We start from the raw sequence: 20,876 nt of genomic DNA, 5'->3' as shown, positions 1-20,876 counted from the left end.
TCCTTTTTAGGCTTCTATAATAAACAAATGTACCCACATATGAGACCATGGCAGAAATCTTGTCAAAACCCTCAGTTTGTAGTGGAATGGGGCCGTAAATGGGTAGTAACATTTAATGCTACTAAGACTAAGCTTCTTTCCTTAAACAATTACAAGAAATCTTCTCAGCCGCCAATAGCCACGACTAATAGCACCTTACCTAAGAGCTCATCTTTCAAACTTTAGATTCATGGGAAGCATGAACTGGAACAAATATATTAAGGACATTGCAAAGAAGGTGTATTTTCTCTAATCTGCTAGAAATATTCACCCCTGAGAGTATCTTGTATCTCTACAAAGCCACCATTCACCTATGCATGGGGTATTGTTGCCACATCTAGGCTGGTGCATCTATCAATAGTCTCGCTCTCTTAGTCAAGGTCCAAAAGAGTCCAATCTAATTGGTCCCACACTATCAACCAAGCTCTCATCCCTGTCCCATCACTGGAATGTTGTATCCCTGTGCCTGTTTTTCAAGTACTTGCATAGAATGTGCATTGATGAACTCATTGCACTTATACCCTTTTGAAGTACATAGCCCCAACAAATCAATGTAGCGGTTCCTAGATGTTGAAAAGTCTTTTACTTTAATAGCTTCTTTCCTCGAATTGCTAGACTTCAGAATTCCCTCCTTATTTCCTGCTTCCCTGACTATACTAACATGCAGAAGTTTAAATATAAAGTGAGCAGACACCTTGCTCATTTTGCATAATGTCCTGTAGTATTCCAAATAGTAGCCCAAGTGGCAATATGCTTTAAATTTCATGCACACGAAAGACAGACTCGATTATATCTATTCTACTGGTTAATTCAAGATAGATGTGCAAAATATAAACTTATATATAATTGTTCAGATATTGATTTTGACAAAACTCTACTGAGTCCCAATTAGTTTAATTACTCTCGGTTTTGCCGTGGTGACGGTTCAGGAAGAGGGGGGGGACCTTTCAATTGTATTTGATTTCTCTTCAAAATCTCAGCTCGGTCTGCCGATTTTGGCGCGGGGACTCGTTTATGTACTGAGGTGCCGAGGTAGGTTGAGTCACTTCCTAGACCAATCGCAACCAACTACATCACTCCAGGGGAGGCCCCTAATTCCCTTCGTAGGCACCTGCGATTCTGCACCTTTCTCAGGCCCCGAAAGGTCAAGCTCATAACCTCGATTTCCGTTACCTATTCTCAAAGCGACATGTTGTCAGTTTCATAAAATAATGAATTTTATCATCCAATCTTTCTTCCAGCAGGGTCTGGTGCTGTCGCCCGGGCATGCAACGATACTTAATGAATAAAACAATCACATCTGCCTGGTATTTCCCAGTGTTTCGGGAGTCTCAACCTCCCCCCAGTGGGGAGCCCTACCGCTTCCGGAGACGGTCATGTCCCACAGTTGATATTCCATCCAACCAAACTATTGTCTGGTGCGCTTGAGTATATTTAAAGTTTAGATAGTATGTTAAAATCTAAATCTTCAAAGACATTTTTTTTGTCCCCCTGACAAAAGGAGGGTGGACCTATAAATTCACCCGTGTCCATTTGTCTGTCTACCCTTTTCTCAATAACTACGCCTTGGAATTTTTTGAAATTTTGCACAAACATTAAACATGGTATGAGTAAAAAAGTAACAGAACGGATTTTCTGGGGTAACTCTGGTTGTCCCCCCTAGGATGGACTTAGTCATTTCTTTTTTTGCATGGTGCAGAATTCAAATTTACATATGTTAAGGCCTAAAATTGCACTGTTTGTTCATTTTCACTAGGATTTGACGTCCCCTGGGGACTTGTGGGGCTAAATGGGGGAGGGGCAAATGGTGAACTTAAGTCATTTTTTTTATGCCTTGTTCACTGTGGACTCTCGGGGGACCATGCATGCTTCACTTGTTTTTTGTTAATAACTATTCTATGTTTTAGTTCATATACTGATTATTGATTTGGTTGAAGAAATAAAAAACATTCTTTATGATGTCATAATGGATGGCGTCATCCATTAAACTAGATCATAACTTGTTTATGGCTTGTAGGTTCTCATTCCATATTCAACAACTTGTGACTCAAAAGATCATCGGTTATCGAATATGGAACAGGGACCTCATATTTAAAGCAATAATTTTGAAAGTAAAAGTGAGATGAAATTCTTTTAAACATGAAAAGCTTTTAATAAAAGTGTATTTTTATTTATGGGAGGCCGTTTCAAGAGTAAAGCCTCCTATTTAAAAAAAAAAAAAAAAAAAAGTTATTGTTTTTTTTCTTTTTTAACTCAAAAAAGTTAAAGAGCTACAAAGACTAGAGTAATACCATTAAAATGAGTGACTTTTTGTGCTCCAGAATTTAATATTCTACACCGTCATTCTCAAAACACTTGCCAGGAATTCAATGACACATCTCTGCTTTTGATGCACGTTCATGACGGAGGTTGATTTCTTAGTCTCGCACCATCAACATCTGTAACAGAGATGAAACTTTCAGGTCATGAATGCATACATTCAGTCATAACAATTTGCAATCCCCTTTAGGGAATTTAATTTAATATTCTCTTGACATGTTTTCCTCCGAAGGAAAGTGGTTACACTTGCCTAGGGTAAAGGCCATACAATAAACAAACAGCTATCCCCAGAATAAAAAAAAAAAATAGAAGATATTACTTTTGGGTATCCCTTGTATTAAATCTAAACATTTGTGTGTGTGTTTGTATATCCGCTAAAAAATTTTGTCACCGGTATCAAACTAGTATGAACGTGGTACCGTTAGAAAGAGCGATCTCTTAGACACATGATATCGAAAAATTTGAAAAAATTGTCAATTATTTCATGTAGAAATGTCATTTTGTTTAAAGGTGGAGGTCAGATAAAAACCTTGCTTTCGATGCTGTTCGTAAACTGCGCATGCGTAAACGGTTGTTTTGTTTTTTCATTTTAAAAGGATAAATTTGTAGCGTTATAACATCTGTGTCGTCGAACATAACTTTTATGAGTTCACGTCCAGCACGCAGCATTTTTTTTTTTTTTTTTTTTTTTTTGTGCTTACAAAGTTTTGCTTTCAGTTTCGCTTTTGACTGGTGGCATCAAGAAACCAGGAAACGCCCCCCCCCCCCAGTAATTTAATTAAAGAAATCAATTCTACTATTTTTAGATATTGCATCATTTGAATTTTCCATTAAAAGAGCCTTTTTTTCTTCTGATTGCCTGCTTTTCAGCTAACTACAATCTGATTGCCTTCAAATCCAACATAAACAAGTTCTTGATAAACCGTCCCCCTAAGTAATCCAATTTACAAAATTCCCACTACTTATATGTTTTTTTTTTTTTTTTTAATTTTAGGCAGGAATCGCCACTTATCAAGGCCTGGAGGCCACACGAGGATAAGAGTTAATGGGTATACAATAGTCAATGTGATTATAGTGTTTTTAACATAGGTAGTGGGATTTTTGTAAGTTGGATTACATAGGGTGATGGTTAATTAAGAACTTGTTTACATTGGACTTGTAGACAATCAGATTGTAGTCAACTGGAAAGCAAGTTCCACAGGGGTGCAGTTCTAAGAAAGAAGCTTTGCTCATGGAATCTACATTTAGGTTTAGGCACAGATGAAGAGTGTTGGAAACTATTGGTAGTGGTTCTGGTTAGACGAGTGTTTTTTGTGAAAGTTTGACAAGGGGGACCATAGATTTGAGCTGAGACAAGCACCTGCCATAGAAATAACGATAAAGCGGAGACAGGCTCACAACGTCTCTTCTGTGGGAAAGAGGTTGCAGGGAAGAGAAAAGGACATCCCCCACTAAGCTACAAAGTCTGTTTTAAACTCTGTCAAGGCAGGATAAGCTGCTTCTAGCAGCTCCAGCCCAGATGTGGTAACAGTACTCCCATCATTGGACGTACCTGGCTTTTATACAGGTAGAGAATTGCATCAGGAGTGAGATATCTACTGGAGTGGTAGAAGGATCCTAACATTTTCCCAGCGACCTTGGCAAAGGATTTGATATGTGTGCTCCATTTCAGATCAGGAGTAAAGGTCAAGCCCAGAAGCTTATCAAAACAGCCTCCTCAAGACGAGAGCTTTACTACGCTATAATCACATTAACCAATGTATGCCATTTAACCCTTATCCTCGAGTGGCCTCCGGGCCTTGATAAATAGTGATTCCTGTGTAAAAAAAAAAAAAAAAAAAAAAAAAAAAAAAGTGAGATATTGAAAGAAAAGTGCTGCTCTTAATGTTTATGCAACTATTGTATCATGCTATTACATCTTTATATTATACTTTTTATTCAGAATTCAAAATTTTAAAGAAAAATTCATGGAATTAAAAAAAAAAAAAAAAAAATTTATTTTATTTTATTTATTTTTTTCACTTCAAACAAAGCACATTTGCTACTGAGATGTAAGGAGGCACCGATTTAGGGGCTCATGTCTATGAGGTATTCTAAGTGGACAGTTGGGTTATTCCAGCCCAATTCATCCAGCCCCGACACACCCCCTCTTGGATTTTTTTCATATTTACACCATACAAACTTTGGGTTAAAACTAAGAGAAATCTGCAATTTCAGCCCAGTTGGATTTCAGGAACATATTTTTTTTCACAGTTGGTTTCGGCCTGGAAATCAAAAATTGCTATCTCATGACGTAGAATTTTCGACTCCCGGCGTTTTACAAAATTTGCATTTTTGTTGCAAAAAATAAAGCTCTGGAGCTAAATATTCACACATATAAGGTTTTGAGGGCAAGGAATCCAAAAATCATGGTTAGAAAGATGGCAAATGAGAGGAAGTACCTTATTTTTACCATTTTAGGTGGTGCCGCAGCACTTTTTTAGAGCTTGTTTGGGGCGATATTTTATTGAGAAAAAAACATAACTGTGGTGCTTTGCCAGACTTCTCCTTTGGATTTTTAAAGTGACAATGGGTTGGAAATTACAAAAATCAAATAAAACCTTTCGGCATATTTGACATTTCCAGACACTAAAGCCTCAAAATTGGCATTTTTATAAAAATTTAAGGATTTTTTGGTGAATTTGGCAACAATCTAATCTTAAGTTATGATCAATATCTAGAGCTGAAAAAAGACTTGGATCGGCTCATTATAGCCCATTTTCATAATATAATGTCAAATTACATCATATAAAAGGATATGGACCCCTACTTCACAGTCTAAATGGACAAAAAAATAGTCGAAAATAAAAGACTGATGCATAATCTAGTTTATCATAAGAAAAACTGTCAAACAAATATAAAACAGACATTTGTTATAACTCCAACTATCGACTTAATCTGTCAAAATAGTTCTGAGTCTTATTTTTCTCCTCCTTGGTGATGAAATATGTTCTACCATTCACTGAAATACTTGGGGTCTGCACTCTCATAACGACCTTGCTTAGTGGAATATAGCCTCTATCCCTATTAGTTGGCCAGTGGAATTGATGTGATGGTCCATGTGGATGCAGGAATTTGCAAGTAAGATCTTTCTCTTCCCTGTTGACACTCTCAATCAATGCTAACCACCAATACCCATCAAAAATGCAAGTAATGTAGTCATTGCATTTGAGCAACTCCAGAGTTTCATCTAGCGGCGTAGGCATGTCCAGGAAAGAATGATCGATAAAGATCGTTGTGTCAGCACTCAGTTGCTTGCCCTGAATAGTAAACTGAGAAGTTGGTTTGAAATAGTGACAGCTCCTTGTACCAGGCACAGTATCTCCCAGTTTATATCTCATTTGAAGTTTCTCTCGAACTGAAACCATGTCTTCTTTGTCGATCTTTAGAAACATGATACCAGTGATCGATGATCTGCAAAAGTCTGCAACAGCATGAAAAGTGAGTATTTGGTCTTTTATTGGCCTTTGCAAGCTGGCACGGAGAACTTTGCGTTTGACAGCCCCACCAATTCCATCACAGGGTGATTTGCCATGGCTAGTTGCAAAAAATGCCCAAGTTGCATCAATTCCAAAATCTGATGAGTGATGGCAAAGGTTAATAAATGCTTTGAAGTTTTTATATTGGGCAGCACAGCCATCGCTGAAGTACTCTACACTCTTGATCCAGGGAAATTTCTCTTTGATGTACAACATCACCATTCTTTGCAGTTCATGCACAAAACAGGTGTCATGCTCAAGGTCATCTGAAATGATGCATAATGAGATCTGTTGAAGTTTACCATTGTTATCTTTGTAATAAATTACCACTGGATGTATGGTACACTGGTCTTTGTTCCAGTGATATCCCTGGATCTCATCTTGCACCACGTAGTGATAATTTTCCGCAAAGTCCAAGAGAAGTATACATTCGGTCTCAGTTATTTCTTCTCTTCTCTTTTTTAGATACTGCGCTTGGCTCTTTGCTGTGAAGGAATGGGTCGTTAGATTATCAACATTGTATACCAATATCTCTATGAAGTAATCTACATCAGCCATCTGTGTCCGTAGCATTGTCCTATCCACACTCTCCCACTGACTATATGACATCTCACTGTCAATTTCCAATTCAGTAAATTTATCTCTGATATACTTCTCTAGAGCAGGGAAACCTGGGCATTTAGGACAACGGTGGACCATACATTCAAGACTATTGGTGTCGCAAACTACCAAGGCCATCAAATCTTTGTAAGTGATATTAAAATTGGGATTTTCAGTTGGTACATTAGCAGCACTCTCATCTCTGGATTCTTCAGCTTTCCTTCTGAGCTGAGTCTTGACAGTTGAAACAAAGCAGTCAACAAGCAATTTGGTATTTTGATGGTGGGTGCAAACACAAACTGAATGAGAACCTGATGTCAAGACGGTGACGCACCATTTTGGACGGAGCTCACAGAACTTTGAAAGACCTATTTTGTGTTCAGGATAGCTTTCTTTGTAAGCTACATAAAGCTCCTTAAGATTGCATAATAGGAGCCGTTTCTGGACATGAACTTTATTACCAATGCTCACAAAATCTTTCCCTCCAGGCATTAACCGTGAAAATTCATTGTCCTCATAGAAAGCCAAGACAGAATTGATAACCTCTTTTGAGAGACCTCTCCCCTTCTTTTTCTGTGGCAATGAAAGAATACCTCGATCCTTTTTCAGTTGCCGTGCTTCACGTACTATATATTCAGAGACATTGAAATATTCAGACACCTCTTTTCGAGACCAACTTTCCGGAGCTAAAGTCATCAACTGGATCCTCTCACTGGTTTTCATTTCTTTATTCTCAAGTTTGTCCTTCATTGCATCCAACAAACAATCATAATCTTTTGCCTTTGCCACTAAATCCGTTTGACTCGTTTGGCTGCTAATAGGGCTTCCTAATTCAGGGCTAGAGATGTTAAGGACTTTGGCAGCTGCCTCTACTTGCATTTCATAGTTTCTTTCTAATTTCTCTCTGACAATATTGATTTTTGTGTGCTTCTGCATTCTACCGGTTTTTATAGGGGATATATCAAACATCATTAGACTGTCATTCAGTTTCTCTCTCTTTTGTTCAATTTGCGACTCATTTTCAAGGTCTTGGTTGTCACTTCCTTCTGTTTCACTTGTATCTTCTAACTTCTTGGCAGCTACTTCACAGTGACGGCAAAGCTTCCAGCCAGGAACAACATGGTAGCCCTTCTGCTTTAGCATCTCAGCCATGTCTAACTTGATAGCACGATCACCCTTTACCTTTCTTTTGTGCTTCAAAAAGATGTTGCAGCACTTTGTATATTTTTTCTCAAAGTAATGCCCCAAATGAAATTCGTGATACCTGCAAATGTTAGCAACGGTTTCATCAGTGAGTGTGACACCAGCTCTTAATTTGAGCACAGTTCTTACATCATGCTCTAATGCAGTTATTGGTGTTGAAGATGGCTTCAGATTGCGGTGACATGCACTCTTCATTAGTAATCCAAAAGAACATTGAGGAGCACTTGTCATCAATGATGTATCTCCTCCCTCTCGTTTCCTTGGTTCAGAAGACATTCTTAATTTATTGCTCTGGAAGAAAGATGTGAAATAATAATTCACAATGAGCAGAATATGCAATACTCAACTGAATCAGAACTTTTTGAGATATTGGAATCAGAAAAATTTTAACCTAATTTCTGATTCCAAAAACAATTCTTTTAATATCATTTTAAACTTAATTTTCCACTGCTGGTACTGATAAATATTTATTGTTTTTAAACTATTAGTAAAAATAAACTTTATATCATAATAACATCAAAATAAGGTGTAAATTTAATTTACTTGCATAAAATAAACAAAACAGAAATTGAAACTTCATGAAAATTCGTTCTTAACCTTTAGAAAATGCAGTTTATTTACAAGTTTATAAACTTTTTGACTGTGAAGTAGGGGTCCATATCCTTTTATATGATGTAATTTGACATTATATTATGAAAATGGGCTATAATGAGCCGATCCAAGTCTTTTTTCAGCTCTAGATATTGATCATAACTTAAGATTAGATTGTTGCCAAATTCACCAAAAAATCCTTAAATTTTTATAAAAATGCCAATTTTGAGGCTTTAGTGTCTGGAAATGTCAAATATGCCGAAAGGTTTTATTTGATTTTTGTAATTTCCAACCCATTGTCACTTTAAAAATCCAAAGGAGAAGTCTGGCAAAGCACCACAGTTATGTTTTTTTCTCAATAAAATATCGCCCCAAACAAGCTCTAAAAAAGTGCTGCGGCACCACCTAAAATGGTAAAAATAAGGTACTTCCTCTCATTTGCCATCTTTCTAACCATGATTTTTGGATTCCTTGCCCTCAAAACCTTATATGTGTGAATATTTAGCTCCAGAGCTTTATTTTTTGCAACAAAAATGCAAATTTTGTAAAACGCCGGGGGTCGAAAATTCTACGTCATGAGATAGCAATTTTTGATTTCCAGGCCGAAACCAACTGTGAAAAAAAATATGTTCCTGAAATCCAACTGGGCTGAAATTGCAGATTTCTCTTAGTTTTAACCCAAAGTTTGTATGGTGTAAATATGAAAAAAATCCAAGAGGGGGTGTGTCGGGGCTGGATGAATTGGGCTGGAATAACCCAGTTGTGCATCAGGATATGGCATTTAAATTTCTGCATGTTTGTACAGTCAAGGAAACAGGGAGTAGGGAAAAGAGGTCCAAAGGCTAGCAGTTTGAGGAAAGAAGCTATTAGAGTAAAAAGCTTTTTCTGGCATCTGGTGTCCTTGTTGAGGACAGGATGGCCTGTTCATGTAATTGACGATCCCATCCTCCATGTGTTGTTAATGAATGGTAGAGGGATTGAGAAGCATGGGTCGCATAAGGAAGAGACGAAACATACCAATATATGATAATGAAGGAATGTAGATTTATTTACATAAAAAATACATGTGAAGAAACGAATATAGTGATAGTAAGAATAAGAGTTTGTTGGTGAGAAGAAAGGATTAAGTAACGTTACTTGCAAAGTATTTTGATGAGAAGCTAGGCTGGTTGAGGGTCCAGCGAAAATAGAAATATACAAAACAGGAAGTGACGTGGCTGGTTACCAGAGTTAAAGGGCGATAATCGAGTTAACGTGGGCATTTCAATTTCCACATCCTTTACAGTGACTAGGTCGGATTTAATTGATTGTTGGATTTATCAGGAGTATTTATGTTAAGTTGGCACGAGAACAGTAACTTCCTCAAAGCACATAGCATAAAAGTACTTATAAAACAAGCATAGCGATGCAACATTGGTAGATGGTGTAGGACCTATTAGATTAGAGACTCTTTCACCCTGTCTAAGAGAGGCAGATTAATTGGTGTGCCAGCCCAAATGTGACAACAATACTCCATTCATGACCAAATAGAGATTTAGCATACTAGCAGGTACTCCTTTTTAATTGCACATGTCTAAATGTTAAATAATTTATCTTTTGGAAAATAAAATACGGTCACTTTTGAATCAAAATGAAAATTTTAGGGGATACATTTTGTGTGTTTGACTAATAAAATCTTGGGTACTTTATTTTTTTCTAAGAAGTTCAGCGCTAAAAATAATGACAACATTGATCTCTAAGTAAACTACTCTGATTAAAAAAAAAAAAAAAAAAAAAGTCTGAGTGGCAATCTTGCTTGAAGTGAGTGCCCCTAATGATGGAGGTCTGAACAGAGCTGAAAGAGAGAAACAGACCAAATATCAAGGTCTCATGTATGATATGAAAAGAAACTGGAATCTTAGGGAGATATCAATCATACCAGTTATTATAGGTGCCACAGGACTTATGAAAAAGAACCTGAAGTCCTACCTAACTAATATTCCTGGTGAACCAAGTGCAAAAGAAATCCAGACAATTGTACTTAAGGGAACTGCGAGGATGCTAAAAAGAGCTCTTTTTTTTACATAGGCATCACCACTTATCAAGGCCAATAGGCTACTCGAGAATAAGGGTTAAATAGTGTACAGTAGAAATTGGACAATATAATAATCGTTAGTAAATGGAAATTCGGTAAATTTGTTAACAAGTGGAACGGCTAATCAATCTCGGTTGGTTTCAATAAAAAAAAAAAAACAGGGGAATGTTGGCAGCTGGTTTGGCTTTCCCATATCCAGCATTACAATCTTCAAAGAAAGAAAATGGAAAAAAAATGAAAAAAAAAAAAAAATTTACAAATTTTTCACGATGCTACTTTTTCCTGGATTGGGTGATCGTTTTTTTTTTTTTTTTCTTTTATATTTATATTTGAAACTGAATTTAGATTTCTAAAGTCTAAAATACAGTGTTTTATTTTTATTTTTTATTTATTTATATATATTTTTTAAATACTTTAAAAAAAACAAACAAAAGGAAAATCTTTTTTTGTGAGTGAATTAGCCTAAGGTATAAAAGGCTGCAAAAGATTACCCTTATTCCTATCCAGGCAGCAGGGGTGCCATTAGTATTAAATATAATTGATTTATGAGTTGTTCTAGCATAAAAAATTTAAATTTGATGAAACAAACTTTAGTCTCTGGATGAATCAAAATGTTACAATTCAAGTGTTGCACATAGCAGAAGAATTTTGTTTTAGAAGAAGAAATGGCTATTAAAACTTCATTGAAGAAAGCTAGCAAAAGCTCTAAGAAGCACAATTAATAAAAAAAAAAATACTTCAGAAAATAAAGAAACCACTTGAAGGTAAGAGTTCCAACAATTCTACGTCAGCACATATTCTTGATACGACATCAAGACACGGATATTTTATGGAAATAAAAATGAGAAAAAAAAACTTCCTTTGATGGATATTTTACAATCAAAAATTAATAAGATACATTTCAATCATAAAAAGAAAGAAAAAAATCAAATGATTTCGTTTTTTTCTTTTAATAAAATCTTTGCTCATTTAAGAGGTTTCAAAACACTGTTTATTTTTTAAAGTTTTTAAAACCTTGTTTATTTTGTCTTATTTTATGCTGCCATGTTTTTATGTGTTTTAAGTGTTTTTTTTTGTTTTTGTTTTTTTTATTTATTTTGATACATTTTATTTTCTCAGGGTGAAGGCGTTTATGGAAACAGTCGTTTTCTGTATGTGGCCATGTGTTTAATTGTAAGTTTACTTATGTTTATTTGTTAAAGATAATTTTTTTAAAAAATTACAATTTTTAGTTTTTTTAAGGAAAAAATGCTAATAAAAATGTTATTTTCTTTCTGATTGCATGATTTTTTTTTTTGATTTTTTTTTTAAAGACAAAGTAAATTTTAATTCTATTTGTAAATCATCGTTGCTTATAAATACTTTGGTATAGTACATGAGGATACCTATAAGATGAAAATATTTTAATCAAATATTTTTGTTAAATCACTTCTTTTTTTTTTATTACACAAAAGTGTATTGAAAGATTTCAGTAAAAAGCCGTTTTAAACAATTCAAAATAGACAAAATGAAACCATAAAAATTACAAGATTATTACATTGAACATATTAAATTTTGAAATTATGTTTATGATATAAGAAGTTTTGTAAATTGTTTCTTTATAACAAGGAGCTATCTCACAACTTAATTTTTCCTTTTTTTTTTTTTTTTTTTTTTTTTTTTTTTTTTGTACTTGTACAATTTAATCAAGACATTAAAAAATGAAAATATCGAAAAGAAAAAAGTTGTACGTATTCATTATGGAATAAAGTTTTCCGAAAAAAAATTTCACTTAATTTCATCAAGTAGTTTTTTTTTTTTTTTACAGCGAAAAAATAATTTGTTATGGTACTGAGCAAAAGGTTTGATTTTTAGGAAGAAAAGCTAGTATTAAAGATGGGAAGACAGTGTCGGCGCTTTAAACTGAGTTTTCTCCTCCTGGCGTGTTAAAAACATTCAAAGATGGCTGCCCTCCACGCGCTGTAAAAAAAAAAAGTGTCTTTCCAAAGTAAAACAAAAAAAAAAAACTACTTGATCAAATTAAGTGAAAATTTTCCGGAGATCTTCAGTCCAAAACGGATACGTACAATGTAACCTTTTTTTTTTTTTTTTTTTTTTTTTTTTTTTATATTTTCATTTTTTAATGCTTTGCTTAAACTGTAATAGTATCTTTTTTTCTTCTGGAGGTGGGGGGTCAGATTTTTTGTGTGTTGTGTATTTATGTGTGGATATATGTATGGTTTTAATAATTTAAAAAAAAATTCTCTTTTTGGTGAGATAAACAAAAGATAATTTTAACTAGTTAACTCATTACCTGCCAGTGTCCCGTTAATGAGGCACTAAAAAAGGTCTAAAAGTTTTATTTAATTCGACGGCTAGTATGTTAATGGTTAATTAAATGGTAAATCTGTTCTGCTCTTGATTACCTCTTTTTTTTCCCTTCTAGGGCAATCCTGTCAGTATTCAAGTTAAAAATGGAAATCTATATGAAGGGATTCTTGTAACATTTTCACAAAAGGTAATTGTATATTTGTTTGCCATTTTACTGTATATTTTATTCATGCAAATTTAACAACTGTACAATTTTCCTGCAGAATCAAGGAGTACCTCAAGGCAGCATATTATCGATAACTCTTCAACATTAAAATTAAAAAAAGAACTCGCCCCTGATATCCACAGCTCCCTATATATATAGATGACTGCTCAATCGGCTATAGATGGAAATACATTTAAACTATTGAAAAAAAATTATTACACAACATTAAGAAAATAGATGGGCAACAAGAAATAGTTTCAACATTGACCCAACCCTACAGATTGAAAGAGAGAAATTCCTTTTGTAAATGAGCACAAATGCCTAGGAATTATTTTTTATACCACACATCAATTATATTAAAACCAAATGCAATAAAGCATTACAACTCCTATGAGTCGTAGCCCACACAGATTGAGGAGCCGACAAAAACACACTGCTCAAACAGTACAGATCACTGGTAAGATCTAAAATAGACTGTGGCAGCTTTATTTACTAATCTATATATATAAAAGTGAAAATGTGTGTATGTATGTTCGCTTTTTTGTATGTCCAAGAAAGGCTTTTTTCAGAGAAGCGGTCGGTTGGCTCGCAACTTCTTAAAACTTTTTATATCACATAGAAATTATAATATCTCCGAGTTAACAACGGAGCTCATCTGTATTTAATTTGCTCGACTTCGGGAAGATAAATATTCAACATTTGTCGCTCACCGCATGTGGATTACGCTTTTTCCTATAATAAAACGACATTAATTCTGGCGTTATTTTCCGTCTATCGGCGGAAATATCCGAAAGCAATCGGATTTGATCAATGTGGAAATATTTTCCTTTTATCAAACAATTGCTATTCAAATTGGACAAGGGGAGCTGCCCCCCCCTCCCCCAACATCTTGGGAAAATAAAAAAAAAGCGTTCCCGCAGTAAATGAAATGCTATCCTGCAGTCAAAGTTGACCTCATTAAGTCATTAAAACGTGCACCTGCCAAATCTAAGTAATTTAATAAATTAAAACGTGTTTCCGTTAAGTATCGCGCGGTGGCCCAATGGTTAATGTCACGTTTTTTTTTTTTCACACTTTAATTTCCAACTTTGCCTCAAGGTTTCGGGTTCGATCCTCATACTCACCTACCAAACCTCCCCCCCCCCCCCCCCGGTTTTGATTTACCCAAAACCACACACACCTCCAAACACCCGGGCAAAGCCAGCTACCCCTCGCTAGTCTGATATATGTCAAAATGTGTGTTTGTATGTCTGCCAAAAACTTTCGATGCATGCAACAAACACTGACAAAATTGGTATTGTTAGAAATATCAATCTCTTGGACAACGAATATTCAAAACTTGACCAAAAACATTAATTCTTTGACCGTAAACTGGGCTGTTTTTTTGCAAGGAGGGGTCAGTTTTTGCGTCAACATTTTTACAAACCATTCACGCCTAGCGATCTCAATGTACGTTTAAAAGGCCTTAATGTGAAGGCTTGTGATGTCAAAGTCGCCGTGGGTGAGATGGCTAATGCGTTTGCTTTTTTTCACCTCCTTTTCCTCTTTTGCGTTACAGGTTTGAGCCTGGCTACTGCGGCTAATATTTTTGCGCTCGCACGGGCACTCACTGCTATTTTGATTGAAACAAAAGTTTTCTTGTGGGGGGGGGGGCTCAATAACTTTAGTATACCACCACTCTCCACCCGGACAATGCTGGGTACCTCCGCTAGTCCACTAGAAAATTATATTTCAAAACCCTCATCACAATATGCTGCTCTGGATTAAGACTAGCACTAGGGGCATTCCAAACCTCTCCTGTTGAAAGTCTTTATGCAGAAGCGCATGAAACCCCTCCAGATCTTAGAAACCAAAACTTTGGGCTAAAATATACACAAAATGAACAGTCAACACCACCAATCCAGCACACAATAGTACTTGAAACCAAATTCATAAACTCCTCTTCAAACAAAAAGAAAATATGATCAAAAGTTTTTGACTCTGAATAAAACTTATTTCCAAAGAACACAATAACCAAAATCCATGAAACTCTTGTCTTCAAAACTCCTCACTGGAAAATAATAGTCCCCAAGAGAGACTTAAGTAAATACGCAAAAAAAAATAAAACAAACTCAATAACCTTCCAAAATGATCTAGACAAAATCAAAGATAAATATGTAGACCACATACACATCTTTACAGATGGGTCCAAACAAAATGACGCAACAGTCAGTGCTGCAGTACTCAATAACTCCATTAAAAAAACAGACAAACCTCGCAGGAGAAACTTCCATCTTCAGTGCAGAAATACATGCACTAATCCTAACACTCAGTCTAATCTCCCAACAACAAAAATCCCAAATACATAATCTTTTCAGGCTCTCAATCTGCCCTAAAAGCAATTAAAAATAAACAATCCTCTAATTGCAAAACTACTCCACAAACTAACACAATTAAACAGTCAAAAAAAAATTTTTTTTTTCTGGATACCAAGCCATACTGGTATCCAATAAAATGAATTAGCTGATTCATTAGCAGAAAAACTGCCTTAAACATCCCAACTGATTCAAAAATTCCTTACTCAGATCTTAAAAAAACACATATCAATACATGCACAATAGAAAAATGGCAAACTTACAAGTTGTCTTAAATATATTTCCAGACGTTTTTATGTTCAGCGGTTTAAAATTGTTGTGGCCTCTTAAAAATTCAGTATGTTATTGCTATATGTCTTATGAGATGATCGGCCAATTGTTTATGATTTCAAGTTCAAATGAACAGCTACAGCAGAAATTGGAATACACCCTACTAAAGCCTGATTGTCACAGCTGGTGAATTTCAAAAAAGCAATCTGAACATGAGGACACATTAGAAGAACGATATGCAATAAAATTCTGTTTTAAACTTGTAAAAAATGCCACAGAAACATATAGAATGCTTCAGACTACTTTTGGACCATCTTACATGAATCGAGCATCAGTTTTTGAGTGGCATAAGGGATTCAAGGAAGGCAGAGAGTCTGTGAAGGATGATGAGGTGTGGGAGGAGTAAGGAAGTTAGAACACCTGATTTGATTGGCTAAATAAAGAATTAAATGGATAAGGACTGTCATATGTCTATGGAGACAATAAGTGCACAGTTTAATGTCAGTGTGGGAACAGGTATACACAATTATTAGCGAGGAACTGAAGATGCGGAAGATTTGCGCAAAGTTTGTCCCAAGAGTGCTAAGAGAAGATCAGAAAGAAAGATGTCATGACAGCAGGGAGATGGTTGAGGTGACCAATTCAGATCCCATAGAAGCATGCTAGCTCTCCCAGACCCAAGAAGGCCAGACAGAACAAATTCACCCCAAAAACTTCTGATGATCTCTTTTTTTGACAGCACAGGCATGATTTACATGCATCATTGGATTCCCACTGGACAGACAGTCCACAAGGAATACTATGTTATGGTTTTAAGGGAGTTCAGGAAGAGATTCTGTCAGAAGAGGCCAGCACTCTTCAAATCCGGTCAGTGGCATTTTCACCAGGACAATGCACCATGACTCCATCCTTGTCACAGACTATTTGACCAAGATGGACATCAAGACAGTTCCTCACCCTCCTTATAGTCCAGACCTTGCTCCCTGTAACTTTTGGTTATTCCCTAAGCTCAAGGAAAACCTAAGAGGCTGTTATGAGGCACTTGAGATGAGACTGTGATGGGGGTCCTCAACATGCTCACTAGAGGACTTCCATGAGGCCTTCCAGAAGTTTTTGGAATGGAAGTGGATTGCAGCCAGAGAAGATTACTTCAAAGTAGTCTAGAATTTCATGTGTGAACTATCAATAAAAGTGGCCATATGAAAAAGGCTGGAAACTTATTGGAGGTATCTCGTACTGAAATAAATTTCCCAACAACAAATTATACAAAATAATGCCAACAATTAAAACAAAACACCAAACTAAAGAGAAAAGTCACACTACCAAGAATAAAAATGGGACATCCTCATTTAATCCACACATATCTTTTGAGAAAAGAAAGTCAACCCATTTGTATACCGTGTCAAACTCCACTCACAATTAAGCACAAATGACCCAAAGGGTTGACATGCCATAAAATTGAAAAACAAAATAAACTAATTTCATAATCTATTCAATTGTTAGTATATACAGCTATGCTAAAATTAATCTCTAACATTATATATTAGTATATGCATTAATAATGGTAAGATTTTGTAAATAATGTCATTTTTGGATAAGTGGTCACAAAATGGGGCATCCTCTCTGAGACTTTGACATTCTTTTTAATCTATTCTTAAGACATGTTAGTATTTTTTGCTAACTTTTATATTATGCTTGACAGATTTTAATATTTATTTATTGCGGACTATTATTCTCATTTTTATTAGTTATTGTTTCACGATGTTTCGGCCAACTATTCCTCTGGCCTTCGTCAGGTGGTAACCGCGGCGGATAGGAACTTTGAATCTCCTAACTGCATTCTCAGTTACCACCTGACGAAGGCCAGAGGAATAGTTGGTCGAAACGTTGTGAAACAACAACTAATAAAGATGAGGATAATCGTCTGCAATAAAAAATTAATATAAATAATACTCATCTCAATAATGAATTCCAATTAAATAATATAGATTTTAATATGTTGCATTTTTTTACATTTTATGCTAGGCATTAAAGAAATCATATTTTTATAATTTGAAAATTAATATTGTCTTTGTTGCCTTTAACATCTTTATCTTCATCTGTTTCTTCATTTTTTTTGTTTTCCTCGTCTTCAGAGCCCTGTCGGTGGGGCATTAGAATACGCCGACTGCCCCCCTGCAGAGGGTAAAAGTCCCTCAATGGGGGTCCTGGATATGACCTTAAACTATATCCGATGGTGAGGCCCAAGCTTGCGGGCTCTGGGGAGTGTGGAGCCACCCTTTAATTACCATTGCTCCCAGGTCCACTCTGACCCCGAGAGGTAGTACCTGTTAGGGTCCCAACTATGGGTTAAATAGAAACTGACTTACAAAAAACAAATATATTCTATTATAAAAAGTTTCTTCAAAATCACCGGATTCGGCATTAAATAACCTGAAAAGGGTTGATATGCCGTAAAACAAAAACAACCAACCAACCAATCCTCGTCTTCAGTGTCTTGTTCATCATCATCATATTAGTCATCATCAGCTTCTTCTGCATATTCTTATAATTATTGGAAATTCCACAGAATGAGAAATATATTTAATCAACAATTATGTTTTTTGATAAAGCCTTTCTGGATAGCGCAAAAGATTATTTATTTATTTATTTTTTTTTTTTTAACAGAAAAACCAATAACCCTTAGCAAATGTGTTTAACATTTCTATAAATACAGTGTTCAGTAAATTTTAAATATAGATAAAATTAAATTTATATATTTAGCAATTAATGATATTGCTATATAATTTTCAACTAAAGAGTTTTACAAAGTTCAAGAAAATGTACATAAAATAAATCCATGTTTTATAGGGGGTGTATTTAGATGATGAATATTATATAGGTGTTCATATTGGAGAGAGATACATCAAGTACATTCTAATACAGACGGGGACATGTAATACACGATGAGAGGGGGATAGAAGAGAGAGGCATTTATACAGTTTAGTCTGTGGTTCTTATAACATATATTTAGTGTGGAGAGGGATGAGTTATCAGTTCTTTTATCACCTATATTAGAGAGGAGGAGACAGTCATTACTTCTTGATAGAAAGGGAGGCACATTTCTTAGATGGCTTTATACACAAAGTTCACTATAGAAATGACTGGAACAAAGTTCATATAAATAATTCGCAATACCTTTGTTGTTGAGAATGACACAGCACAAGATGCAGTTACAAAATAATGTTTCTTTTATTTCTTCGACTGGTCAATGAAGACATCCAGAAAGTCAAAGTCGCTACATGATTTCAACTTCTAACCCTTCGCTTCCAAAGGGGGATCTGATCCGGACTCGACTCTCCCGTCTGTCCGACTCTATATTGAGGATTCATTTCTCAGCCATGACGTCATCACATGGCCAAAAATATGCTTGGTCGATCCCGTGGCCTAAACATGCATGATTCTCACATGTAAGGCTCGCACGTGTCCAACCCATTTCTTCTAACCTATTTTCGACCTGACTTATTTCCCAACATTTTTAAATTTCCTATTGTTCATTTTTCTAACTGACCTTGTTTTAATTCTGTTTTCATAAAAAGAATTCAACAATCAAAATTCCTTTTTACAATAATATCTCTAAACAATCGAATTCCTTTTCAAACAAACATATCTGCTATTTTATATTAAAACTAACAATGGGAATTCCTTCCTGAATCTTAATTCCAAACCTAGCTTTCCAGGTTCGAATTCTCGGGCTATCCTATCTCATTTTTATTTATTTAATGTTTTTCTTACTTACAAGAATAGGTCCCCTGTTCTTGTAACATTCATAGTAATTTTTAGATTCAGTTTAAATTAGTTTTTTTATTTTACTTTGTAAAGTTTATAGAAGTACACTTTGAAAATTGATAAATTACAAATTAAATCTTGTACCTTAATTTTTAAAATTTATAAAAACACTAGCATTTCAGCCCGGCATTGCCCGGGTGTTTGGAGGTGTATGTTGAGCAAAACAAAACAAACAAAACAAAGCAGTCAATTTTTTAAACTTTGATCCCTTAACATTTATTGTTTTGGGCTCAAATCAAGTTATTAAGTTAGATCCATGTCCAAGGAACCTATATCTAAAATTTCAAGTGTTTAGACCCAAAATTGGAGGAGGAGTTTGGTAGAGTTCTCAAAGGTAAAATCGTTGAACTTTTAACCCATAACAGCCAAATTTCTGGCCGAAAACGGGCTACAAAGATTTTCCCAAATCTCAGTAACCTGTATATCAAATTTTGAGTCTGTAGACTGAAAATTGAGAGTTATTGTGTAGGAAAATGTTCACACACAGACACGTTCACTTTTATATATAGATTTTGTTTAACCATTTTCATGCCTTGCAAGAAATACTTTTCAAACTTATATTGTATTTTTAAGATTATATTTTACTTATCTTTTATGATTTTGATTAAAAAATGAATATGCTTTTGCATGTCTGTAACAAATTGAAATTATTTTTTGTTTCAATGTTCTGTTTGGATGAAAGATCCAAGTCTTTTTGTAATAAAAAATTATTAATATCTGATATAAAACATAAAAAAAGTAAAAAAGAATACCATATACAGGTAAATCTGCACTTCTGTCTTTCCATCTTCCTTCTTTACTTCTATTTCTATTTTGTATATTTATTTCCTTACTCTACTCTCTCGCCCTTATTCATATTCTATCTAAGTTATTGAGCACTGTTCACTTCAACATGAAGCTTAATAAAGGTTAAATTACTGCACATATTTGGGTTCAACATCTACCACATTAATAGTGATCTACTGCATTATTGCATGCACCTGATACATCTATTAAATTAAGCACTATTTTATGTAGCAAATATTATTTATTGAGTATCCTACTTTATTAAAAATTTGTTGCTCTAGAGTTTGTTTCAGATTATTGACCGTGGCTATACATAACAAAGCAGTATTAAAGAGTATGCTTAATCTATTTCTTTTAAAACTTATTTCTTTATCTCTCATTATCCCTATCCTGGAACTCATTTGTTTTAAAACCATGTTTAAAGTAAAATATAATGAATAAAATGAAAACAATTTCATAAGTGGCAGTGAAAGAATGTCAGGCCTCCAGAGCACTACTAAAACCCTGAACTTAGGAGACATCCAAAGCACTATTAAAATTTCTATCCGCCCGCTAGTAGAGAAGTTATTCTTTTAAGTGAGAATTGAAAGAAATAATGGTGAAAATGTCTTCACTGCTCTACATAAGCAAAAAAGAAGGTAAGGGGCCTCTAGTGCACTACTAAAAGCAAGTTTCTACCACTCCGCTAAAGGAAAAATTATTCTTGTAGATGAGAACTGAATAAAGGTAAAGAATCACAGTTTAGCTCCGTGGAATATAATTTTTTTTAAGTTAGCAGT

The 20,876-nt window shown here is 34.9% G+C and overlaps 1 protein-coding gene across 10 annotated transcripts in view; it reads left to right on the top strand.

Moving 5' to 3' along the window:
* Window positions 1-20,876, top strand: part of LOC145276914 (uncharacterized) — a 229,912-nt gene that overhangs the window by 51,426 nt on the left and 157,610 nt on the right. For all 10 annotated transcript variants that reach the window (XR_013868060.1, XM_080128431.1, XM_080128404.1 and 7 more), the window contains exons 5-6: window positions 11,464-11,517; window positions 12,770-12,841. Coding sequence is in view for 9 of the 10 variants with exons in the window: in XM_080128431.1 (XP_079984557.1) it covers window positions 11,464-11,517; window positions 12,770-12,841 (126 nt within the window). In the remaining variant the exon portion in view is untranslated. The remainder of the gene's footprint in view (window positions 1-11,463; window positions 11,518-12,769; window positions 12,842-20,876) is intronic.

The sequence above is a fragment of the Euprymna scolopes genome, chromosome 1 (genome assembly GCF_053919585.1).
Source record: "Euprymna scolopes isolate OS-2025 chromosome 1, ASM5391958v1, whole genome shotgun sequence".
NCBI lineage: Eukaryota > Metazoa > Mollusca > Cephalopoda > Sepiida > Sepiolidae > Euprymna > Euprymna scolopes.
The sequence above is the reverse complement of the archived record's forward strand: the minus strand, read 5'-3'. Positions and strand labels throughout refer to the sequence as shown.